Below are 26426 nucleotides of genomic sequence, written 5' to 3'. Positions count from 1 at the left end.
GAAAATTGATCTAATTATCAGAAACCAGATCTAAATCAAAGTATAATGGAGATGTATTATTCAGGTTTATCTATTTATAATGTGGGACATGTCTATTTCTTTGTTAAAAAGTTTGTCATAATTGATTTGATCAGATAGATATCAAGATATTATGATAAAATTTACATGCATACTTACTATTACTCGATATGTACTCATACACATGTATAGCCATTGGAATTTAGAGATAAGACAATATGTGACAAACTGTCTAACTGGTCTAAATTCAACTTGCATATATAGCCTATTTTTGTAATATGAATATGGATATTATTACTGATTCATTCAATGAACGGTAAATAGAAAATGATCAGGGTTTACATCCCTCAAGTCTACTAGTAATAATCAGAAGAAATTGAATGAAATATTGCTAGTTAGGGCATCGGCACCCCTATTTCTCACGTGACCTGGAATTTCCCTACTTCCGGGTAATCCTATTTTTTTTTACTTTTTCTGGTATTTTTTAAAGAGAAAAAGAGAGAGCAATCTTCTTGAGGTGGCGATCGATAATGTTAGGAGGGAAAAGGGTTTATTTTCTTAGTATTATTGTTATTTTACCCTTTATAATAATAATCTCTAAATTGTAAGTTATTCTAGAACAATTCCGGGTTATTAGTATAGAAAAAGTCTAGAAATAAAGGAATAGAAACCATAATAAGTTATTCAGGTTTATTAAAATAAAGTAAATCAAGGACTAGAACTATCGAAGGAGTGTCCTTTTTTTTACTTATTGTTGTTAACAGAAAAGAGGATAATAAACATACTTGAAGATATTATATCGTAATAGGAAAGTGTGGGTGCGTGTTTTCGTCTTTTTAATTTAACCATGTTTAATACAAGAATAACGAATGTATCGAGATATGCCAGTATAATACCAAGAATAAAAGTATGCTCTAATACTTTGTTAAGAAACGAAACATCGTTATCATTATTACACTCGAATCATAAGGTTCCAGTGTTAAATCTTACTAGAGGAAGAAATAATACAAGATCTATTCATACAACAACACCCTTACCGTTTAGATATAATCTTCAAAAGTATCAGGAAAATAAGGGACCTAAGAATCAGAATAATAAGAACAAGAATAAGAATAAAAATGAAAATAATGAAAATGAAGAAGAATTTAAATCCTTAACAGAATATTTGAAATCAAAAGAATTCGCAAAGACAATATATTTAACTGTTGGTTTTACCGTTTTGTTCTCTTTATTAAGTGGACCCGATAATGATAATGATAATAACAATGATAATAATATTCTTACATTCCAAGACTTTAAGACCAAATATCTTGAAAAGGGCTTGGTTAAGCATATTTTCGTGGTAAATAAGTATTTAGTACAGGCTGAATTATTGCCACAAGCAACAGCATTATCTAATGATAGAAGCGCAGACTCTAGAGGATTATTCGGTACCCCATTTGGCGGTGGTCCACCAGTTGTATCGTTTACCATTGGATCAGTTGATATATTTGAAGATCAAATGGATCAAGCACAAGATCAATTGAAAATTGCACCAAATGATAGAATTCCAATTTCGTACGTTACTCGTACTTCAATGTTACAATACTTATTCCCTTTTATACCAACTTTATTGTTACTTGGTGGTTTGTATTTCATAACTAAGAGAATGACCGGTGGTGCTAATGCAGGTGGTTCCGGTGGTGGGAATGGCATAGGTAATATGTTTGGTGTTGGTAAATCAAAGGCTAAATTGTTTAATAAAGAAACTGATATTAGAATATCATTTAAAGATGTTGCCGGTTGTGATGAAGCTAAACAAGAAATTATGGAGTTTGTTCATTTCTTAAAAAACCCACAGAAATATACTGCTTTGGGGGCCAAAATCCCAAGAGGGGCAATTTTGTCCGGTCCTCCAGGTACAGGTAAGACTTTACTTGCTAAAGCCACGGCTGGTGAAGCCGGTGTTCCTTTCCTCTCTGTCTCAGGTTCTGAGTTCGTCGAAATGTTTGTCGGTGTTGGTGCATCTCGTGTCCGTGATCTTTTTGAACAAGCTCGTAAGATGGCACCTTCAATTATCTTTGTAGATGAAATTGATGCGATTGGTAAAGAAAGAGGTAAAGGTGGTGCTCTTGGTGGTGCTAATGACGAAAGAGAGGCCACTTTGAATCAATTATTAGTCGAGATGGATGGTTTCACTACTTCAGATCAAGTTGTTGTACTAGCTGGTACTAATAGACCAGATGTTTTGGATTCAGCTCTGATGAGACCGGGTAGATTTGATAGACATATTCAAATAGATTCTCCTGATATTAACGGTAGATTGGCTATTTATTTGGTTCATTTGAAAAGATTAAACCTATCACCAGAACTTGTTCCAGCAGAGTCTGCACGTCATGATCTTGCAGGTAAATTGGCTACTTTGACTCCAGGGTTTACTGGTGCGGATATTGCTAATGCTTGTAATGAAGCAGCATTAATTGCTGCCAGACACAGAGACCCACATATTAAATTATATCATTTTGAACAAGCTATTGAAAGGGTCATTGCTGGTCTAGAAAAGAAATCAAAGGTCTTATCAAAGGAAGAAAAGACTACAGTAGCTTACCATGAGGCCGGTCACGCTATTTGTGGTTGGTATTTAAAATACGCCGACCCATTATTGAAAGTTAGTATTATTCCAAGAGGCCAAGGTGCATTGGGTTATGCTCAGTATTTACCACCTGATCAATACCTTATTAGTGAGGAACAATTCCAACATAGAATGATTATGGCCCTGGGAGGTCGTGTTTCTGAGGAATTACATTTTCCATTTGTAACAAGTGGTGCACATGACGATTTCAAGAAGGTAACTCAAATGGCCCACGCTATGGTCACTTCACTTGGTATGTCAAAAAAGGTAGGTTATTTAGCTTACGATCAAGATAGTGGTGGATTACAAATCAGCAAACCTTTCAGTCAAAAGACAGCAAGAAATATTGACTTAGAGATCAAACGAATAATTGATGACGCTCATATGCAATGTGTTAAATTATTAACAGAAAAGCTCGATGAAGTTGATAAAGTCGCAAAGGAACTGCTCAAGAAAGAAGCTATTACTAGAGAGGATATGATTAGACTGCTGGGACCAAGACCTTTCCCAGAGAGAAATGAAGCTTTTGAGAGATATCTGGATCCAAAAACTGCAAAACCAGCTCCACCTTCATCTCCAGCTACGAATTGAATCTAGTACTTATTTTTGAGTATTATATAGAGTAAAATATTGAAATCGTTCAGTAAATGTACTATTGAAAAGTAAAAACGTCTAAACAAGATTCCTGTATTTTTTTGTTTCCTATCGTTGAATACTGATATAAATAGTACCGTTCGATTTATTAAATATATTCATGTAGATATTTATACAATTTAATTGTTTTATTATTCTTATTAGATAAAGTATCTGCGATTTTCTGTTTGGCTTCACACAATGATTAACAGTTATGCATATTATACGTATATTATGTGTGCCATCTTCTAACGATAGTTAATATCAATAAAAATTCATTGGAATTATAACTTAAAGTGTTCGTGTAGGGTAGTTTTTTTCCTTTCAAAAGGTCTCGTCGTCAATTATTAAGTTCTGCGAGGTAGCTTGATGTGGTTGAGTGTTTATGGATTGGTTATTCATCATAGATTCATGAGCATGTACACTGACTGAAGAATGGTTCGTTAAATTATCATTATCCATATATTGCTGATTGTTTGCATTAGCCGTTTCAGTTTTATTTTCTTCCTCTTGATGTTGATCTCCATCATTTGAATCTTCCGTCGCATATAATATCTGTTGAACTTTGTTTAAAAATTTATCTAATTCACCAGTTCCACTCTCATATACACCTTCTTTTATTAAATCTTGCGTTGATTGTACCAGAATTTCGATATCTCTCAGTTTACTGAAATAAAAATCACGTTCTCTCTCGAGGATGTTTGTGGTATCCTTATATGTATTAATCTCTTTGTCCATCGAAGTCATGCTATTCTTAGCCTGAGTTAATTCTGTTTGGATAGCCAAGTACTGGTCGTTCGATATCCTTCTTGTGACGCCGCTAGTTCCGTATGACGACCGTGTTGATCCGTAGTTCTGTGTAGGCATGCTAGATTTACGTTTTGCTATACTAATCGAACCACTAGATGGGGGAGCAGTGCCGCTAATACCTCCACTGACTTGTCTATGCTTCCTTCTGGAAATAGCATCATATGGGCTGCTATCTTTATTTTGCATCCAGAATTTTTTAATCCATTGCAAAAATTCCAAGTTGTCCTGGAATCTACATTTTACTAATCTTTCCACATAGACTGTCTTTTCAATTGCATGTCTAGCAAAGCAACTCTGTAAGATTTTGTAATTTGTATGAAACTCATATTCTGCTGTAGCATTGAACTTGACTCGATGCATTGGCACATCTACATAAACGGAGTCCATGATTTGACAGTATGCAGCACCTGTACCGCATTCTTCAATCTTTTTGTAGTTCAACTTCAAAAGGTCGTTCAGCCAGTTAAGCAATTCCGTTCTAGATTCTCCGATATTATTACTCATTTCTATATATTCGTATTTTCGAGACCCTTTTCACTATCGAAATGTCGTTATTATATTTAAGTTGTCCTCCTAAGTTTCCTTTCGTGTACTATTTTACTGTATTTGCTGTTGTTATTATTTAATTCGACTATCTAGTTTCGTGTTGTTTGTTTATGTTTTCTTTAAGTCCACTTGAAGGCTTCAACAAGGCGCCAAAAAATTTAATTTTTGTTTTTTTGGTCTGTGTATGAGAAACGTTTCAAGTAATGACTATCTTATAATAAAAGATTAAAAAATAATAGAGTTAGATAGATGATAATATAATCTTTTTTTTATTGAATATTATATTGACTATGTTATATATAGTTCGGTTGCAGAAACATAAGAAAAGATAAGAAAAAAAGGTGAAAGTATTTGTACTATTATATAGAGAATCACACTAATAATATTATAATTTCTCTACCCTGATCAAAGAACCTTGCTGATATAGAAGATCCAAATCCTTTTTAAAATATTTTGTTGCTACAACCCTTTTAATTTTTAGAGTTGGAGTGACAGTTCCATTTTCCACGTTTAGAAGATCCGTTCCGACGACCATGTTATGTAGTTTCTCAAATCCCTGAAGACCTTCTGTGTGGCGATTAATTGCCAAAAGCAGATCTTTTTTCAAAATAGGATCACTGTTGATCTTATCAAACAATTTTTCTTGTGAGAGTGACAATACTTCGGGGTGTGAACGTGATAATGCATTTTGTGTACCTTCATATTCTAAGCTGACTATACCTACGAGATAAGTCTGCAATGGATCACCAAAGATGAACAGTTGGGCAATGTACGGACATGAGGAAAGGTAGGCGTTCTCAATCTTCTCAGGGGCAATATACTCTCCATGTGCCAATTTAAAGAAATTTTTCACACGATCAATTATATGTATTCTTCCTTTGGCATCAATAAATCCAACATCACCAGTAGAAAACCAACCATCTTTATCTATAGCAGCCTGAGTCTCATCTGGGTTCTTAAAATACATACTAAATATCTGAGGGCCTCTTAATTGTAATTCACCTTTTAAATCTTTTTTGGCGAAATAGGACATTTCAGGGACATCTTTCAATCTACATTCAGTACTAATACCAACTGCACCACATGAACCAATATCTCTCTCGTGAGGTTCTGCTAGACATATACCAGCAAATGATTCTGTTAATCCATACCCTTGCCTTATTCCGATATCTAGAGCACTACGCAAAAATAGAAGTGTCTCTTTAGCAATTGGTGCTGAACCAGTCACTACAAATGATCCGTTAGTTAACCCCAGCGAATCCCTAATTTTGTCGATTAAAACACGATGATATAATAGAAAATTCAATAATGAATGATCTGTACCACCATGGCTGCTGAACCTTGCAGCCTTATTTTCTATGATGTTAGATGCGATATTTTTCTGAATAGCAGATTTACTCAGGGTTGTCTTGATACCAGATTCAAATCTTGTTAATATTCTGGGGACCATGGATAAAAAATCAGGTTTCAAAATCTTTAAATCTTCGACAAGAACCAAAGGATCCGGTTTGTGGAGAAAACCAGAACCGACTCCCATAGATAACGCATATGACGTAGTTTGTCTTTGAAAGATATGCGTTAAAGGTAAGAAACACATATCGTACAGTTGTTTGTTTTTCTTACTGCTGGGAACCTTCATTGATGATAAAACGAATGCATTACTAGAGGTAATAGCTTGGTGAGTTAGAACTACACCTTTTGGTAAACCTGTTGTACCAGAAGTAAAAGAAATTGTATAAGTTGTCTTTGGAGTTGGCGGAATCAATGGAATATTATTTAGCTTACCAATTTCTTCCACTTGTTTCATTGAAAACACGGAAATTTTCTCATTCAGTTTATTAAAATTTTTAGTCAAAAGAGATTCGTTAATAGATTTAAGTTCACTTTCTTTTAAATCTTCCATACAAATCAGAGTGTTAACATATTCAAGGTCAGGTAAGATGGAAAGTACATTGTACATATTCGACTTTGCAAACACTAATACAGGACTCTCGGTCAAATTCATAATGTACTCTGAAGTTTTGGGACCTAATGTCTCATACAAAGCTGTGTTAGTGATAGAATAACTTTGACAAGCTAAATCTGTAATAATCCATTCTGGCATATTATGAGCCAAGATAGCTAATATAAAATTATTGGATTTAAGTGGTTTATTTCTCTTTACGTTAACTAGAGACATAATACCAGACCCAAATGCATGAGCTCTTTCAGCAACTTGTCTATACGTTTCAAAATGATACTGTTCTGACCATAGGTCTGTTGTATGGTCATATGTTCTTCTACCTAAACAACCATTATCAGGCCATCTTCTCGCAGAGAACATAAAATGTTCGTAGCCTGTGTTTAATTTCTGATCTACACAGGTAACCAATTTCTCAGGGGAAAGACTATTTCTAAATGTATCGCTATAATGCAAGTTTGCATCAATACCTTTATCATTATCGACATCATTACTGACATATTTGCTCATGGGGACAGCTTGTTTCTTTAAATATGTCTTATAATCTGGATAACTATTTAGTGGAAGCTCGTTTATCAACTCTGCCAAATATTCATCTGAGCCCTTAACATAACCAGCTAGTTTATCCTTCAATGGTTGAAACCTTGCATCGGTTTCTATGACATCTGAAATTGAATATGTTTCATACATTTGTGATATTTATTTTAGATATCTGTTAAAATCAATAATCCTCTTGATTACCTCTAGTTGTAACAGTAAGGAAACTTATTATATATATCTTTCAGAAGTTAACCGCTCAAACTGAAACAAAGAGTATTAAAATATAATTAATGAATTAAAAAGAGAGAAAAAAGAATATTATAACCTTAGACTCCCCTATTTATATCGTTGTCATTGTCATTTGGGGTAATAATATAATATATACTACCTCCAAGAGCCGTTCAATACATTAGTTTTTCCAATGTCATTCATTTTCTCCTCTTTTAACTTTTCCGTAATAAGGGTATCATCACACCTCTCCTTATCCGTTTCTTTCATCAAAGTTGGAGTAAATTATGCTTCATTTGATCTCTTTCTTCTTATTGGTATCTCTTAATTGGAGATCGATCAATTCTTAATTTCTCTGCCTCTTTCTCCAACAGTGGAAAGGTCGGTCCGGTTTTAAAAAAGTGGTTCCGCTTTCCCAATCAAATAAGAGAGAGAAAATGGTAAAACGTATATATATATATGTATATATGATGATGTTGTATGATATTTATAAATAAAGAAGGAAAAGTATACATCCGCATTTGATGATAGTTTATTTACTGTAATTTGGTAGCATCTATTAGGGCATCTGTCACAACGTCTGGGATACCTGGACTTTTGGAGAAACCCATTCCACCTAGGGATACCTTCGATGAGTAATCATTGATAACATCTTGTTCAATTGACTTAATTAGGTTATTGTACCCAATCTTAAACTGAGGTAGACAGTCCTTAGCCACGGTATAGATCCATTGGCCTGCATCTAGATCCTCTTTGGAGGCTCCTAGATGTTTCTGTAAGGCACTCTTGACATTCAGTATAGTTTGTTGTTCATTGGCGATATTCTGTTTACCTTCAGCATCATTATACATTGAGCCACCAACCATAGCGGTCAATTTCGTATAGTTCTGAGGTGGTGATGAAGTTGTGTTTAAACTTGTTTCGCCAAATGGTTTGAAACTCTTTTCAATAACAGAATCAAAGATAACACCAAGTACTTTTTCAGGGTTGCTGTTAGTCTCGGGAATCAAGTAACCAAACCCATTCTTCTCCTTAGGGATAATATCTTTATCTGGAATGTATAGGTTGACTAATGTCACTGTATTAGTCTTGATCAAGTCCAGTTTTTCTTTGATTTTAGGATTTGTCCTTGCAATTAATTTAGAAAAAATATTTGGAGCTACAGCTAACCTAATATGATCAAATTCTTTAGCAGTAGTTTTCAAATGAGTTTCTTTTCCATTTATATTCATATATTCAAGAATCATTTTATCCTTTTTAGTACTTTGGTTCATGGACATGACATTGTCTGTCAACAAAGAAACATTAGGTAATTTTATAATTGCTTCTTTGAAAGTGTTTGGAAATTGCGATAGCCCACCTTTCAAACCAAGCATGGGAAATTGAGCTAATCTCTTGGATAATGCACGGATCTTGTTTTCATCCTTATTGAACACTTTAGTGTATAACGCTACACTTTCACTTAATTTATCATTGTCTTCACTCGACTTATTAGAACTTTCCCTCCATCTAGCAATCGATGCCTTCGTAATTGAGCCGTACTTTCTTTCATCGTAATATAATTTACCAACGACTTTTCGAGCGCTGAGATTACCAACATCGTCTGCGTATATACCACGATATAGAGCACTAAACAAATTACGACCAATGTCAACACTACCATATCTTCTTGTTAACAACGATAGCACACTTTCATCCTTAATCTGAGAGTCAATAGGTTTCCTTGTCCATTCGGTGATCATACCTCTTAATAACCCTTTGCTTAAAGGATTGAGAAAAAATTTAATTAGTGTGGTAAGTGAGTTAGGCACTTGGATCAACTTATTTGTAGGGTCCACTATAAACTTCTTATCTGCATTGGAATCTTTGCTGATAGTTCTTATAATATCACCTTTATTCATCTCAAGCATTGAGTCCATGATCATGACAGTCCCATCAGAGACACCTCTAAATGTCCGAGGGCCTCTTTCAATCATAACAGGCTTTCTGTTCTTGTCCTGAGTATCCCACGAATTGATCCAACCTCCGGGACGGCTCTCTGGGTTAAATAAAGTGATATGGACATCTGGTCTTAACTTGCCCAGAAAGTAAGTAAACGTTAGACCTGATATACCACCGCCAACGACACCAACCTTTGCGTTAGTAGGTAATTTTATCAATTGACTCAGCATTTTTTTTTTCTTATTGATGCAAAATTGCCGGATCCAGTTCTAGTTATCTATGATTATTTTAACTTTAAACACTTCAAGTTCCTTCTAAAGTAGAAACGTTTTCCACTTTCTTATTTACTCTTCCCCTTATAAATGAAATAAATTATATATCTGTATGTCAGTCCTTGATTTCTGTCTCTCATACTCCATTGTTGAACGAAAATACGATTCTCGGTGAATTTTTCATCTTCGTGCCTTCAAAGAGAAAAACTCGTAGAAGTACTCCTTGATTACATACGTCGATCATCAGTTTCCAAGAAAGATTCGTACCAATAGAATTGGAAAATATATATATATATATGTGCCTATGATGATTATACTGGGGAGCCTTGTGAAATCATATTTTTATAAACGAGTAGTATAGATAGTTGCTACAGTTATATAAAAAGACTATTTAGAGTTAATTCAACGTTTGATACCTAATGCTTTTTCTCTGGATTGTCTAATGGAACTTAATCTCCATGAGTTTTGATTCTTTGCATATCTGTCATGTAAAGGTGCCAGTTTTAACTTCTTACGTGATTTACTATTATTGTCTATTGCTTTGTAATAATGAGGCGCAAATTCAAGAAGCCATTCTGGTTCGATGCTAGTCACCTGTGACATAAACTCCCTACTGGTTAGCACCAATGAGTTGTAAATGACATACTCATACTCTTTGCCAAACAATGAACTAGATGGGTGGATACCCACTGCAGTATTACCTACTATTGTCTTATAACCAACACTTGGTTCTCTCTTAGCTGCATTCATGAAGAACCCAGTCACTAATGTTTTACGAATGATGTCCACATCACCTCGACAGCTGACAATAGGTAAATGAAGTTGATTAACTATCGATAAAATTTGATCCTTCACATCTCTAGCACGTTTCAAATGTCTTCCATGCAAGAAATTGATCTCACAAAACTGTTGACCTCCACCTGCTTTTTCCCACTGTGTAAATACGTTTAACAACGTTAGATGGTCCCCATATGGGTGATTGAAACGAGCTTTTTGACGATCCGCTTGTTGTTGTTTATCTCTTGGTCTAAAGAAAATATTTTGAACAGACAACACTGCAATTATAGTAGATATTTCATCAGAACATTCATTAGTGACAGATGAAAGCATGACTCTTGAAAGCGTTGGATCCATTGGGAATTGAGACATTCTTTGGCCCAATTTTGTTAGATAGCCATCTCCATCCAATGCTTCTAAATTGTAAAGTTCCGAAAGTGCGGATAAAAGAAGATTCCTTGGTGGTGGATCCATAAAGTCAAAATTCAGTAAATCGTTGATCCCCATAGCTTTTAACATAAGGATTGTATTAGAAAGATTTTGCCTTTGTATTTCTGGAATAGTATTCGGTAACATTTCATTGTAGAATGCAGACTCAGTATAAAGTCTATAACACTTCCCTGGTCCAGTTCTACCAGCTCTACCCTTTCTTTGGTTGGCTTGTGCCTTCGAAATTGGAGAAACAATTAGTTGTTCCATACCAGCTCTGGGATTATAAGAATTTACTTTCGAGAATCCTGGATCCACGACATAATAAATACCATCTATAGTGATGGAAGTCTCGGCAATATTAGTAGCGAACACTACCTTTCTACTTCCCTCTGGAGTTGGTTCAAATATCTTTGACTGAACTTCACTTGGTAATGCAGAGTAAATTGGAAGAATAACTAGTTCTCCTATAGCATCTCCTAATGTCTTGACCTTCTCATATAATATCTCACAACACGAATCGATTTCTTCTTGACCTGTTAGAAACACTAAGATATCACCAGCATCATTATTAATATGTATATCCATAACACAGTCTAAGGTAGCTTCGATATAATCCATCTGAGGTGTCTGTGAATACATTACTTCCACGGGGAAGGTCTTACCAGGTATATTAATCACAGGACAGTCATTAAAATACTTGGAAAATTTCTCAGAATCTAGCGTTGCGGACGTAATAATAATTTTAAGTTCTGGTCTTGCTTTGGCAGCCTCCTTCAATAGAGCAAAAAGAATGTCAGTCGCTACAGTACGTTCGTGAGCTTCATCTAACATGATGACTGAATATTTAGACATCATTGGGTCCAAAAGAGTCTCTCTTTGTAACATACCATCGGTCATATATTTGATTTTTGTCTTTCGGGATGTTCGGTCATCAAAACGAACGTTATAACCAACTTCACCTCCCAACTCACACCCGACTTCTTCTGATACTCTTTTCGCAACAGATATGGCAGCAACTCTGCGGGGTTGTGTACAACCTATCATACCATTTTCACTAAATCCTTCTTCGTTCAGATATTGTGTGATCTGAGTTGTTTTACCAGAACCTGTTTCACCAACTATTACAATAAATTGGTTGGCTTTGATAGATTCTATTAATTTGGATCTCATATTATATACAGGTAATTCTTTCCGCTGTTGGCTTATAGGTAATGAAGTTCTTTTACCAAACGATACCTTTTCTTGAATCCTATTCTTTTCCCACGCAGTAACAATGAGTTCTTTCTTTAATTGGTCAATCTCTTGTTTATATTCCCTTCTGGTTCTAGTGGGGTCATTTTCTGAACTTAATTGCCTAATTTGTTGTTCGACATTTTTCTTCTTCTCTAATTTTTGCTCTCTATGTTCCGTCATTGTAAGAGAACCATTCATTGCAACTCTGTTCATTGAACCTCTTGGCATTTTTACAATTTTTGCTGGTTCGAATCCTTTATCCTTTGTCATTAGTTCACTCTTCAAAAAATTTGGTTTATCATCAGTATTCAATTCAACATCCAGTTCTTCCATATCTTCATCAAAGTCAGTTCCACCAGTTGTAGTCTTACTATTTTCACCTTCTCTTTCGTTCTTCTCATTGTCAGGCTGTTCATTAAGCTCTGGGTAGTCTTCAATAGAAGCAGCCCCACTTGCAATCAATTGTTGTATTTCCCACCTCTCTGGGGATGTCAACTTTCTTTTTTTAATCTTAACTGATGGAGTCTCTTTCCTCATCGCGGTTCTTCCTCGTTCGTTACCCTCAGTTTCTCTTGTCATGTCATCTATATCTTTTCCTGTCACTTGATCAGCCCTTCTCATACTCAAAGAAATCCTACCATCATCACCCAGTTTAATAACTTTCACATACACTTTCTGTCCTTCCAATACACAATCTCTAGGTTCTTTTATTCGTCTCTTAGCTATCTCAGATATATGCACTAATCCTTCACATTTTTTGGATTTAACTCCTAAGATTGAGACAAAACAACCAAATGGCATTAGTCTTCTCACTAGTCCTTCATATATGTGACCTAGTATTGGATATGGATCTATATTTGGGGTCACATTCCTAGATTTGGTAGGTTTTAAATCTTTCGTATCCTGAATTACTTGCCAATCAACAGCTTTGTTAGGTAAATTAAGACCATCGTATTGTTCTGTCTTTGTAATAAATGGATTACTTGAAGTCTCTGTAATAATTCTTTTAATTTTTAATGAATTATAGATCTCTCTTAACGCTTCATCGTTTAGACCACTATCTAAATTCTTCATTTCGTCCTTAAATATATCTAAAGTATCGCATTTATTGAATAGACCCTTTGTAAAATCCTTCAAGAGTGATACATCGGACTCCGAAGTTAAGCCAAGATTTTCTTTTAGAAAACTCCCTAAGTCAAACTCTGTTCTTTCATGTAATAAGTGGTATATCTTATGTATCATATCATGTTGTAATCCAACTTCTAATTCGTTAATTCGCTGCTCGAAGTTTATCTCACTTTTAGCTTTCTGTTTTATATCCTTCAAAAAATCTAGTATTGCTGCATCATCAGCTCCTAGTAAATCCAATATTTCCTTATCTTTATTATTCATTATGACACTACGTAGTTTGTGTAAGAGAGGCGTTTGGGGTAATAATACTATGTTTGGTGTTTAGTTCCTAATATAATATTTACTATGTTTAGATTTGCGATGAGGTTAAGGTTTCTTTTATTTAAATTTTTTTATATAAAAATGTACACATTGTAATATTTTTTTGAAGTCTCTATGCGATTTGTTAGAACAAATGTCTTCGAAAAATTCAATAACATGTGTAGAGTCACGAAACGATAGCAAAACAGTAGAGAGGCTTAAGACGAAGCAATATAAACTGGTGTAAAGGGAGAGGTTTGACACTGCTTAAATGAATATCTTCTTTAGTTTAAATTTAAATTTTTAGATATCCTAATCATTTTCCAAAATCAACTAGACCACTTGGTCTTTCCAGCGAGAATGCTTTAGAATGAAGTTACGAGAGATAAATAATACAAAAAACATGGTTTTGAAATAGCAGTCTTTCACAGTTTATTAAATATAACCAAGAAACAAGAAATGTCCGATCTTTATAAAAATATTTAAGTCAACCTTCAAAAACTTAAAGGTAAATGTCAAAACAATTTTGAAAATAGGGAAGTTAATAATCTGGGTATTTACCAGCAAACTGTAAGGAGATTAAGGTATTGAGTGGAGCATAAACTTTCAAACATTTGTGATGATTGGTGATAGTGTGCATATGGACAAAAAAATTAAAATCTAAATTCAAAAATACTCCGATACGGGGAGTCGAACCCCGGTCTCCACGGTGAAAGCGTGATGTGATAGCCGTTACACTATATCGGACGTAATCGTATGAAATGTTGTATTGGGATCTCAAATGGTTGAAGACAAAATATAACAGACGGTTACTTTTTATTTCAATAATCGTTGTTTTTTCTTCTTTTATATAAAGTAAGTTGTTAAACAGAGTTGCTGTTGTTAAACTGCTTATCTTTTGTGCATAGTAACGTTGGACTATGTAGCTCCAATTGTCGGAAATATATTATAAGATGTTATAATATAGAAAGTAGCAATACTTAGTTATTACAATTTTATGTTTAGTAAAAAATTATTACTAACTGTTCAATATGATTCTAGAACATTCTTTAAGAATGATTAGTAAGCAAGTATTACTAATTGTTTCATAAGTGTCTAGAACATGTTTCAAGAATGTTTAGTAAGAATACTATCAATATTTGGTACACTGTTTTTCCTTTCCCAAAAGTATAAAAGGACCACATATTCAAACTTTATATATATATACAATCTTCCTTATATAGACTTACTTTATATAACATAAAATAAAACACAAGATTATACATTTGAATATCTATAACTATGTCCGATAATTTCAACTCGAATACTAATCATATATTCTCGATTTCAAACTTACGTTTACAAACTTCAGAATTCTTTGTCTTTATATATTATTTATTTTCTTAACAATCTGTTTCTCATATTACCTAAACGATTGTTAAGTAGTGAACTGATTACCTAAACGATTGTCAAGTAATTGATTTTGTCAGAAATTAAGAGTAATGTGCACAACACTTAATTTCAATAGGTAAAGAACTACTTTTAAGCACAGTTATAGATAAGAATCAAACTAAACAGAGATGAAAGGTGTGATTGAGGAAATAAAAACCTTTAAAAAAATGATATAAAAGGAAGCTCTTAATATAATATATAAAGAATATTAAATATTCTACAATACGTAAAAATATATATAATAAAAGAGACCGATCGATTATCGTATTATAAAATGTCCGAATTAAAACAATTAAAAGTTGCAGAGACTACTAGAGGCAAAAGCTCTATCTCAGATTCTCTACAGATCTGTTACCGAAACGATTGTTAAGTAATGAATTTATTTGCTAAACGATTATGACCTAAACGACTATTACCCAATAAAATGTTTAGTTCTTATTAGGACATTTTAGATATCTTGATTCAATATAATTTCTGTCAATATTTTTATGTAAGATATAAAAAATCAGATGACTATAAGTCGATTTTATAATATAATAAAATTTGTTCAGTTATGTAAACGTAAGTTCGAAATCGAGAAGATGTCTAATATTCAATTTTCCCATCATGCTTTTGTTAATTCCTTTGACAATTTGGAATGGACCTAAATAGATGAGTTGAACCTTTGAGTATCTTCCTCCTATGAAGTAGGTATCTCTATGCAATAATACGTAATCGCCTTTCTTAAAAGTTATTTCTGTTCTTTTATCATTGTTCCTGGTCTCCATATCAGCAGCATTTTCTTCTAGTATATCTTTAACTTGTAGCATAACAGCCTTCTGGTGTTTAACGAAATCTACGGTTGCGAAATGTCTTGCGTTCGTTTGATTCTCAGTCGTTATTTTTGGTTCGTTGGGAATGTAACCCAAATCTACATCGAATGGAGAACGTTTTGTTGTTCGGTTTGGAGTTGTGTTATAAGTAAATTCCATCTGAGGTAGGAAAGTGTCATTCTGCTTATCACGGTTTCCCAAAAACGATTACTAGAGATAGAGACACTAGGTTCACTGCTAAGGATTATCAAGAATTCACAGAACGATTAGGAATCAAATTAACGATGTCATCAAGTAATCACCTCCAAACATATGGCCAATCAGAAAGAACAATTCAAATTTTAAACACATTACTGAAATCGTACGTCGCTAACAACCACAAACATTGGGATACTTTTCTCCCTCAGATGGAATTTGCTTATAACGCAACTCCAAACCGAACAACAAAACATTCTCCATTCGATGTAGATTTGGGTTACATTCCCAACGAACCAATAATAACGACGGAGAATCAAATGAACGCAAGACATTTCATTATACTCGGCGTCATCTTATTATGACCAATTAAGTAACCTAGGAATTCAACAGCGTGAGTAGCAAAATGACACATCTTGTCTTTTGCTACTAATTTTTCTTGCTGTAGAATTTGTAACACCTGTTCAATGTAACGCCAGTGCTCTTCTTTGGGATTCGAAAATATCAGAATATCATCTAAATAAACGCAAACGAACAATAATGAGCGGAAGAGACCTGCCATATAACGGGCAAATATACTGGGAGCGTTGACAAGTCCAAACCGCATAACTGTGTATTCATACTTACCATTTGTTATAACAAAAGCGGCCTTATACGTGTCTGACTTCTTCATAGGTATTTGGCGATAACCACTATGTAGATCTAACGTTGAGAAAAAGGAAGCATTACCAATTCTTGCGAGTAAGTTCTCTATACGTGGTAATGGAAAAGGATCCTTCACGGTAACGTTGTTCAAAGCTCTGTAGTCTACACATAGTCTATAAGTATTATCTTCCTTCTTGACTAATATAACAGGTGAGCTACACGGAGACTTCGATGGAGTTACGAAACCATGTTTAATCAAATCCTCTACAATATGGGCAATTTCTTCTTCCAGCTTTAGTTAAGTATTGTAGGGCTGTGAATGTGGAAGCTTAGTGTCTGGCTTTAAGTCGATCTCATGGTAAACAGGACACTCATATTCCTTCTCTCGCGGAGGGAGATTATTACGGACTCTCTCAGAAAATTTATCTTGTAACCAACGTGGTAAGTTTCTAAATGAATTATCGTTGTTCTTTTCAACAACGTTGATTACAAACACATCATCAATATCAGAGGAGCTAAATTTGTCCTCCGCTGTATCCATATTAACCACGTTAATACTATAGACGGGACAACAGCTATTTATATTCTCGGATGAGTTATGTTTCTTTAACAACACTGCAATTTCAGGAATGGAAGTAATTATCGGATAACCAATGATGACATCTTGTACCATATGAGATGTAACATAGACGGGCGTACCAATTACCAACTGACCCTGTTTTAAAGTGATTCTAGCAGCTTCGGTTGTTAGTGCAGCTTCTTGGGATGCAATACCCTTGAAGCGAAATGGAGGAGCGGGACGTACAGACAGTCCTAGTTTAGCAGCAATGTCATTACGGACAAAATATGTTGGTGAACCAGTATCATATAATACCTTAATGGGTTCCTGCTTCAAAGTCATAGTGACTTCGAAGGTACAACCAATAATGGACCTAATTGTTTCTTTAATGATTGGACATAGTGTAACCAGACTATGGCTGGTGACAGGGGTGACCTGCCTATAAGCGATTTCTCACATTAGAGTTATCGACTCTACATTCATGGATGTTGTGTCCTGGTTTTTGGCATTTGAAACATAAATGTCTCTTCATACGCTCAGTACGGGATAAGCGACCTGCGGAGTAGTTGTTTGATGAAGCATAACGATCATTTCCACCTCTGCCTCTTTCTCTAGGCTTAGTGTAACGTAGTGCATGGGTAACAGCAGCACCAGTTTTGACAATATCTCTGCCGGTGTCCATATGAGATGAATTCATGTCCTCCAAGAAACGATTTTCAATAGCAACGACAGAGTAAGCGGTCTCGAACGCTTCGTCTAGGGTCGAAGGGCGGGTTAGTGCCACAAAACGGGAAGTCTCAGGAGTAAGACCTCTCATATAGGACAACAAGGCACCCCTCTCGGTCCAATAGCCAACTGGCATCAAGGACCACAATTGTTTGAACTTGGTATTATAAGCTTCAATACCAGTACCAGTTTGTTTCAAGGCATTCATCATATCCAAGACGTCATTAGGATCCAATTGGTTGATGAAATGAGAGTGAAAATCGGCACTAAATTGATCATAATTATACGGACCTGAAGCGTGGCTCGAGAACCAGTTAAGAAACCATGTAGCAGCGGGACCAGCAAGGTTCTGTCGGAAGAAAGCGATTTTTTTCTCTCTCATCGACAATGTGACGGATCAAAAATTGAACTTGCATGACAGTCATGAAGTCTGGGAGTTTCATAATGTCCGTAGTACCCCGAAAGGTAAAAGGAGCGGAGCCTTTCAGAGTCGAACGGTGTGTTGGAGTCGGGACTGATGGATCCGAAGCTGCATCAGAGTACTCGAAAGCCATATCTAACTTGGACATAATAAAATAAGTTAAACGGGCAGTGACTTGACGGTAATATTATGGTAATTCGATGATCTTCTAACTTAAAAGAGAAGCGTTACCTGATGTTGTATTGCGATCTCGGAGTACGGGAGACTAAGATATACTAGAACGGTTATATTAATTACTATTATTAATCATGCTCTCTAATTAGTACTTTTATATATCTTCTATATATGTATTATATAATTAATGGAAGATTAGAGCAGAATGTCAAACGGAGATTCGTGTCTCCTATATACGTTTCTTTCAACGACCGACTTTAACGTGGACCTCAATCTGCCATTTGTTATTTTTAGATGTTAATTACCCGATTCGGGGAATTTTCGGTTGGTTTCATACATAACAAAAAATTACATGTAATATATCCGGGTAATGTGCGTTATAATCCAGATTAAACCATCTATTATCCGTCATTTAAGATCAAATACCCACTAGTAAAATGATTTTATATTATCGAGAGGATTATATTACTATTGAAGAGATCTGTAAGTGACTTTGGTCCAATAACTCTGTTACTTCATTACAATTTTTTGATAAAATATTTCTAGTGAAAACTTCTTTCTATAAGATAACATAAATATGTCAACAGGTTAAACACTTATGTACTATATACCTTTCATAACAGAAGTATTGATTGTTCCAGAAAGAGAAGGATATTTCACAACTTCTTTCACAAAAACTATGTAACTTGCTAAATATATATAATATTATCATTTAGTAACCAACTTTGAAATATAGAAGTACCCCCACTACTGTAAATAAAAAAACAAAAGTGATAAAATTATTCCCCCCAACTATCCATCCTTATATACTAATATATATATATATATTTGCTATTCTATTTGTAATTCAATAAATTACTCGTCAAATTGCTAGAAATAGCCGCCCATCCCTTTCCACACTCTGTTCCACATTTTTATACTAGTGACCACCTGACATCACTAGCCACGATTCAGCTTCCACTATAATATACATATTTAATTTGTTTTTTGTTTTTTGCATATTTTATGCGCTTAACGACACCTCTCTGACCGGCATCGCCTTTTTAAATAAATTATGAAATTTTTAATATAATATGCATTTATACACTACAGCACAATATGGTAGTGTTTTGGCTGAATTGGGGTGGCATAATAGATAAAATGATGAAAAATATATATATAGAGAGAGGTTATGGTAGAATAGAGTAGAGATCGTTAGTGACTAAGTTTAAAATATATCAGTATTTATTTCAATTAGAAAGGGACGTTTACGGAACATTGACTACTATCGGGTACTATTACAATAGAGAAAGTGAATTGAGAGAGACCATTGATTAATACTCTGAATAAACAAATAAATAAATAAGACATGTCGAAGATAGAATTAGGCCGTTATCTATTCGAAAGATTAAAACAAGTCGGCGTGCATACCATCTTTGGTTTACCTGGTGATTTCAACTTGGTGTTGCTTGACAAATTATATGAAGTGGAAGGAATGAGATGGGCAGGTGACACTAACGAATTGAACGCTGCATATGCTGCTGACGGTTACGCTAGAGTTAAAGGTATGGCTTGTATGGTTACTACCTTTGGTGTTGGTGAACTTTCTGCTTTGAATGGTATTGCAGGTTCATATTCCGAACATGTAGGTGTTTTACACGTTGTCGGTGTTCCATCCACATCATCACAAGCTAAACAACTATTATTACATCATACTTTAGGTAATGGTGATTTTACTGTGTTTCATAGAATGTCTGCAAATATTTCACAGACAACTAGTGTCATTACAGACGTCACGACAGCCGCATCTGAGATCGATAGATGTATTAGATCCACTTATATTTATCAAAGACCTGTCTATTTAGGAATTCCCGCAAATTTCTTCGAATTAAATTTACCTACTTCTTTGTTAGATACACCAATTGATTTATCTTTAAGACCTAACGATTTGGAAGCAGAAAATGAATGTGTTGGCCAAATTATAAGAATGATTCATAAAGCTAAGAGCCCAATAATTATATCCGATGCATGTGCCTCTAGACATAACGTGAAACGGGAAACTCAAGAATTGATAGATGTGACTCAATTCCCAGCATTCAATACTCCAATGGGGAAAGGTACTATCGATGAGAATCATCCAAGGTATGGTGGGATATATGTTGGTTCATTGTCCAAACAAGATATTAAACAAACTGTAGAGTCTGCAGACTTGATTCTTTCAATTGGTTCATTATTATCAGATTATAATACAGGGTCATTTAGTTATTCATATAAGACGAAAAATATGGTGGAATTCCATTCGGATCATATGAAGATTAAAAATGCGACATTTCCTGGTGTACAAATGAAATTTGTATTACAAAAATTAGTAGAGAAAATCCCTCATTCTAATATAAATTATAAACCTATTCCAATCCCAGAACCATTACCACCAAATAATGAAAATATACCGGATTCTACACCATTGAAGCAAGAATGGTTATGGAGAGAATTAAGTAAGTTTTTAATTGAAGGTGACATTGTCATAACAGAGACCGGTACATCATCATTTGGTATCAACTCTACAACATTTCCTGCAAACACATTAGGGATATCGCAAGTGCTATGGGGGTCTATAGGTTATGCGGGTGGTGCTGTATGTGGTGCTACGTTTGCCGCCGAGGAATTAGACCCAGAAAAGAGAGTTATCCTATTTATCGGTGATGGTTCTTTACAATTGACAGTACAGGAGATCTCTACTATGATTAGATGGAATTTACATCCATACTTGTTTATTTTGAATAATGACGGTTATACAATCGAAAGATTAATACATGGACCTGAAGCTGCATATAATGCAATTCAAAGCTGGGATCATTTACAATTATTACCAGTATTTGGTGCCACCGATTATGAAACGTATAGAGTCTCCACGGTTGGAGAATGGAGAAAATTAACTAATGACAAGTCATTTCAGAAAAACTCTACAATTAGAATGATAGAGATAATGTTACCTGTGATGGATGCACCTGTTGCATTGATTGCGCAAGGGAAGCTATCTGAACAATTGAATGCTGGAAATTAGAAGTAAAATATTGGACAAACAGACAATCCCCAAAACAAACAAACAAACAAACAAACAAACAAACATGCATTCGTTAGATAGATTGAACTATCCTTTTCATCATAGTCATCTTTACTTATAGACATATATACAGATTCATTAATTAATAAACTAATAAATACCAAACATCATTAATCTGATAAAAATAAATGGGGCGACGACAAAATAACAATAATAAAAAAGACAAGTTCAAAATATCTTCAGATTCTTGTCATATTATCAAAAAAACATAAGAAATATTTTATTCATAATTAGAATTATTATTTAAAAATATAAGTATATATATATCTTAAAGCATTTTATGGAAGTACTCTTGCCAAAATAATATTATTACTCATCAGTTATGGAATACCCTTACAAAAAAGGACATCACAGCTACTTTGTCCTCTTTAAAAACCGTTCAACAACATAATTTGATGGAATTCAGCAGTCTTGTCAGAACCTTTGTTGTACATTTTTATTTGTTTGAATTAACTTAAATAATATTTTGTGTAGTGATATTATCAAGATTGTAATCTCAAAAAAAGGAACAAGTCATGCTAGAAAACGAGATTAGTCTCGAGGAATGCTGTCATGAATATCATCACTATTATATACTAATCACTAACGTGAACGGCTGTTGATCAAAAATTTTGAAATTTTTTTCTTTCTTCATCTCCTCATTATCAGGTAATGGAAGCTATTACTTGATATTATTATTCTATTGGATTTGAATTATGTAACAAAATTTTATTTTTCTGATCGCTGCTCCTGTTGTTCTCTGGTTATTGCGTTAATCCCCCACATCATACCCCAAGAAAACACCGCAGCAACAATCTATGAGAAATATTATTCGGATTTTTTTGCCTTGTTGTCCTTGTCGTTTCTTTTTTGGACAGTATTATGCCGCAGCGGACGAAGAGGAAAATTTCTTTTTGATTTTGAGGGGGAAGAGCGGCGCGTTGTTTCTTTTTTGAAGTCCGAAAAGAGGTTTTCGGTTCGAAATTCTTTCAGTGCAATCTCCAACTCTAGTGCTATTTGGACTTTGAAGAACTGACGGCTGGTTAACTTTTCTATCTGAGAAGAACAATGGCATAACATGATGGGTGTTGCAAAGTATTATCGCTGCATATTATGAGTTTTAAGGTTCCGTGACTTACGCTATTTCTATATTTCCTGTTGTGATATAATAATAGATAATATATGTTTACCAATTATTCCAGAAGACAAAGAGGTTATTTTGTTCTTGAAATGGTGCGTTTATTGTTGTCTAATTTCCCTCTTCCTCTGACTCAGACGTAACCAATTTAACTTTCACATGGATCAAGCTAAGAAATGGATATCTAAAAAACTTTTCAAAAAATAAAAATAATACAATGTTAGAGAAGAAGGAATCTCAACAATATCCTTTAGAGTAGTTATCTTGCTGTAGATAATCTGAGATAGAGTTTTCCCCTCTATTAGTCTCTTCAAGCTTTGATTGTTTTAATTTGGACATTTTTATAATACGATAATCGATCGGTCTCTTTATATTATATATAAGTTACATCTTAAAGAACATTTAATATTTTATATATATTATATTAAGAGCTTCTTTTTATATCAATGAGTGAATGTGAATAAAGGATTTTCTTTACCTATATTGAAATTATGGGAGTTATATTACCCTTTATTTCTGACACTTGCTTATACATATTTTTATGAATAATTAATCAACTTTTGGAGCTTTTGAATTTTCTTGAAATCACAAGTTTGGAACTGAGAAATATCCCAAACTAATATAGTGCTGAAATTTCTTTTGCAAAAGAAATGTATCATATATCCAAGCACATTTTAGCACTCCGATTAATTTTTGTGATAGTGTACTGAAGCAGCCATAATAGATTAGATCTTGATTCGTTCATTATTATAGTGTCAGGTAGAGAGGAGTAGGTATAGACTGAATACTAATGTTTAAAATAAAACAAATATTATTTGTTATACTTTTCTTATATTTGTAAGTGGTTTCTTTTATTATATATAATTTATAGAACGAATAGAATCTAACTTAGAATGTAAGTTCACAATTCTTTCTTAATAAGATGTTACCTAATTATTACGTAATCTTTCATTTTTATTTGAACTTTTTAGATATCTTGATTCCACATAATTTCTGTCAGATAGATAACTTGGAAATTTAATATTATGCAATGTTATAGTAGAAATAAGACTTAGCACGAAAAAGTTTTTCGTTAGCTTAAACTCTCTAAAGGAGATAGTAACACAAGATTATAATTTAGGGTACACTTTACTGCTACATATATATATTTACATAGAGTGTACTAAAGAATATCATATTTTATCCCCTACATTGGGCTTGTTGGAACCATGCTGTACAATATGACTATGCAGAGGTAAGGAGCAATTAACATAAATAACTCTGTTTTACAATTATTACTTCTTAGAAATCACTAAGTTAACCTCCCCCATTACATCATGATATGAGGTTTCTTAATAGATATAAACTATGTAATTGGAGCTCTGACATGTTGTAATACAAACAATAATATGGGGATATATAATACACTACCAACTTGAAAATGAAAGTTCTTCAACCATCATTATTATGAAGTATTTGTCAAAAATAAAATGAGATTTGTTAAATATAGCGGCAGCACTAAAAAGGTTAACATTAGCTTAACCTATCTGAAGGTGAAGGTAGCTAATATAAGTAGAATTTAGAGTGTGCTGCACTGTCGTATATATAATAACACATGATATATACTGCATAATGTAGTATTCGTTCCCCCTACATTGGGTTTATTGGAGCTACATAGTCCAACGTTACTATGCACAAAAGATGAGCAGTTTAACAACAGCAACTCTGTTTAACAAAAAGATGAGCAGTTTAATAACAGCAACTCTGTTTAACACAAAATATAGATTTTGAGGGTTAATTATTAACTACTATGAAAATTAAGAGTATTAAGGATTACCCGGACATTAACTATCTAAAAACATTAAAAACTCTAGACTTTTTCATTAAATATAAGCGCAAGTGGTTTAGTGGTAAAATCCAACGTTGCCATCGTTGGGCCCCCGGTTCGATTCCGGGCTTGCGCATTTCTTTTCTATTTTTTTTTTTTTGCAACTTTATTTATAACTGTAGTCATGCTTGTAATGACAATTCAACCGACATTCAACCAACCTTTACCTTGGTATCATTTTGACAATTTCTTTTATTGTTTTAGGCTTTTATAAAATAAGAGAGTTTTATCACGTTAAATATTTTATAAATATTTAATGCGCTTAGCGATTTTCTAACTTTTAAGTACTGTCAAAACGACGATAACAAAAGAGATTAAATAAACCAAGAAACTATTTAGGAAATCGCTAAGTTATTCTACAGATCCAAATCGCATATTAGCAATGAGTAATCAAGCCCTATTCGAGAAGCTGTCACAAACGTCGGAATTACTGAGTGTAAAACTAGCACAACTTATTAGACTCTCATCTCTAGAGAATGTTGACGAGAACGATGACGATTCAAACAGCCCCAATGAGGGTTCTGAATTAGGAAATACTTTGACGGCGGAGACTGACATATCGGTTGCAACTTCCGGTGTTATGTTGGTAAATAGTCAAACAATGCAACTGGTCAAGGGCGTACAAGATTTGTTGTTGCTGACAAGAAATATCAGAGAAAAATGGATACTTAATCAAATCCCTGAAAAATCTGAGACCGAAGTCCCAGTTATTAATTATAATGAATTGGATAGTTTACTTGAGAAATGCATGGGAGAGATAATTGGGGAAACAGATTTATAGGTGTAATAAAGCCATATAAATAATTGTAATATATACTTAATAAACTAGGTTACTTGAACCGAAGTCATAACTAACAATATTTTTTTTTAAAATAGAATGTGTATCATTAAAACGTGGCCATCCCTTTATATGCTTACTTATTTAGATATTTACGTGCTAATGATCGTACTCTCGAATCAAATACTGGACTTGATATTGGATCGCCAGCTCTATAAAATGGATTCATCAGGGTCTTAATATATAGTTCATGAATTTCTTGGTAAAAAGATCTGCATGCACTATCATCTATAACAACACTAGCAGAAGTGTTGGAACCTCCACTGTTAGATGTTCCATGGATCATAACAAACTTCATACCACCATATGATATATAAGCTGTTATGGCCAAACCATAGAAATGATCGACCTTCCCTAAATAACAATTGTCTGTATTATTTACAGTTTTAGATCGTAGAAATCCTCCTGTACTTGATATACTAAAATTACTGCCATTGTCACTGTTATTGCCATTTGTATACTGGGAATTCGATGGTACCACTTGCCATTGCAAATCCTCGATAATATCCAGAGATGCATGCAATATGAATGGATTCATCTCCTTCAATTCTTGAGAAAATCCAAGGTTCTTTTGGTTTCCTTGTTGAATGGAGAATTCTGCTTCATATATGGGATTGTCCTTATGACCAATGATGGCAAAATATTGAGGCATTACAAATGGTCTTCTAGTGTTAGATTAATACGCAATTTGAAATGATTATCAGAATTAAACTATCCTATTTGTCGTTACTTTGGTGTTTATTAGGTTTTTAGTTATTGTTGTTTTATTGTTGTATGCGTTTATAGTATGTATGATTCATTTTCTTCGTATTGCGGTGGGGCTTTTCTAATGGTTTTTAGCTAATGAAAAATGTTGAACGCCATTGGACATAGAGATATTTTTATCAAGGGAGAGATGGCTTACAAAAGTTTCACAGACATAGGGAGTTATTGACGAGATTAAACATCTACAATATATAGGATTTGCGTGAAACCTGAGACTCATTAAGGTGGAATAAAACGATAATTTAGCTTAAAACGAATAATATAATACTATAGATATAGGAATTTAAAGGGGGAAAACCAACATTCATTATAACCAAACCTAACATACCGTTTTCTGGGAA

General features: G+C 34.0%; 8 protein-coding genes and 2 non-coding genes across 10 annotated transcripts; 4 read left to right on the top strand and 6 right to left on the bottom strand.

Moving 5' to 3' along the window:
• Positions 1-865: 865 nt before the first annotated feature.
• AFG3 (AAA family ATPase AFG3) lies at positions 866-3220 on the top strand (the record flags this gene model as incomplete). The annotated part of the gene is made up of 1 exon (XM_041549974.1): positions 866-3220. One exon carries the CDS (start codon positions 866-868, stop codon positions 3218-3220), a length of 2355 nt encoding a protein of 784 aa, XP_041405908.1.
• Positions 3221-3586: 366 nt separating this feature from the next.
• BIM1 (microtubule-binding protein BIM1) lies at positions 3587-4576 on the bottom strand (the record flags this gene model as incomplete). The annotated part of the gene is made up of 1 exon (XM_041549973.1): positions 3587-4576. One exon carries the CDS (start codon positions 4574-4576, stop codon positions 3587-3589), a length of 990 nt encoding a protein of 329 aa, XP_041405907.1.
• A 427-nt stretch (positions 4577-5003) lies between these two features.
• On the bottom strand, positions 5004-7268 carry FAA2 (medium-chain fatty acid-CoA ligase FAA2; the record flags this gene model as incomplete). Its single annotated transcript, XM_041549972.1, has 1 exon — positions 5004-7268. The coding sequence occupies one exon, from the start codon at positions 7266-7268 to the stop codon at positions 5004-5006; it is 2265 nt and encodes a 754-aa protein (XP_041405906.1).
• Positions 7269-7882: 614 nt separating this feature from the next.
• HEM14 (oxygen-dependent protoporphyrinogen oxidase) lies at positions 7883-9517 on the bottom strand (the record flags this gene model as incomplete). The annotated part of the gene is made up of 1 exon (XM_041549971.1): positions 7883-9517. The coding sequence occupies one exon, from the start codon at positions 9515-9517 to the stop codon at positions 7883-7885; it is 1635 nt and encodes a 544-aa protein (XP_041405905.1).
• Positions 9518-9961: 444 nt separating this feature from the next.
• Positions 9962-13393, bottom strand: PRP22 (DEAH-box ATP-dependent RNA helicase PRP22; the record flags this gene model as incomplete). The annotated part of the gene is made up of 1 exon (XM_041549970.1): positions 9962-13393. One exon carries the CDS (start codon positions 13391-13393, stop codon positions 9962-9964), a length of 3432 nt encoding a protein of 1143 aa, XP_041405904.1.
• A 714-nt stretch (positions 13394-14107) lies between these two features.
• Positions 14108-14179, bottom strand: KABA2_03S11594. Its single transcript has one exon. It is a non-coding gene; the product is annotated as a tRNA-Glu (tRNA).
• Positions 14180-19743: 5564 nt separating this feature from the next.
• On the top strand, positions 19744-21438 carry KABA2_03S11550 (alpha-keto acid decarboxylase family protein; the record flags this gene model as incomplete). Its single annotated transcript, XM_041549969.1, has 1 exon — positions 19744-21438. One exon carries the CDS (start codon positions 19744-19746, stop codon positions 21436-21438), a length of 1695 nt encoding a protein of 564 aa, XP_041405903.1.
• Positions 21439-24487: 3049 nt separating this feature from the next.
• On the top strand, positions 24488-24558 carry KABA2_03S11528. Its single transcript has one exon. It is a non-coding gene; the product is annotated as a tRNA-Gly (tRNA).
• Positions 24559-24864: 306 nt separating this feature from the next.
• Positions 24865-25263, top strand: SRB6 (Srb6p; the record flags this gene model as incomplete). Its single annotated transcript, XM_041549968.1, has 1 exon — positions 24865-25263. One exon carries the CDS (start codon positions 24865-24867, stop codon positions 25261-25263), a length of 399 nt encoding a protein of 132 aa, XP_041405902.1.
• Positions 25264-25396: 133 nt separating this feature from the next.
• On the bottom strand, positions 25397-25972 carry TRS20 (TRAPP subunit TRS20; the record flags this gene model as incomplete). Its single annotated transcript, XM_041549967.1, has 1 exon — positions 25397-25972. The coding sequence occupies one exon, from the start codon at positions 25970-25972 to the stop codon at positions 25397-25399; it is 576 nt and encodes a 191-aa protein (XP_041405901.1).
• Between the last annotated feature and the right edge of the window lie 454 nt (positions 25973-26426).

Source organism: Maudiozyma barnettii (assembly GCF_903064755.1).
Source record: "Maudiozyma barnettii strain CLIB 1767 genome assembly, contig: KABA2_03, whole genome shotgun sequence".
Classification (NCBI taxonomy): Eukaryota; Fungi; Ascomycota; class Saccharomycetes; order Saccharomycetales; family Saccharomycetaceae; genus Maudiozyma; species Maudiozyma barnettii.
This window is presented reverse-complemented; position numbering and strand designations above follow the sequence as displayed.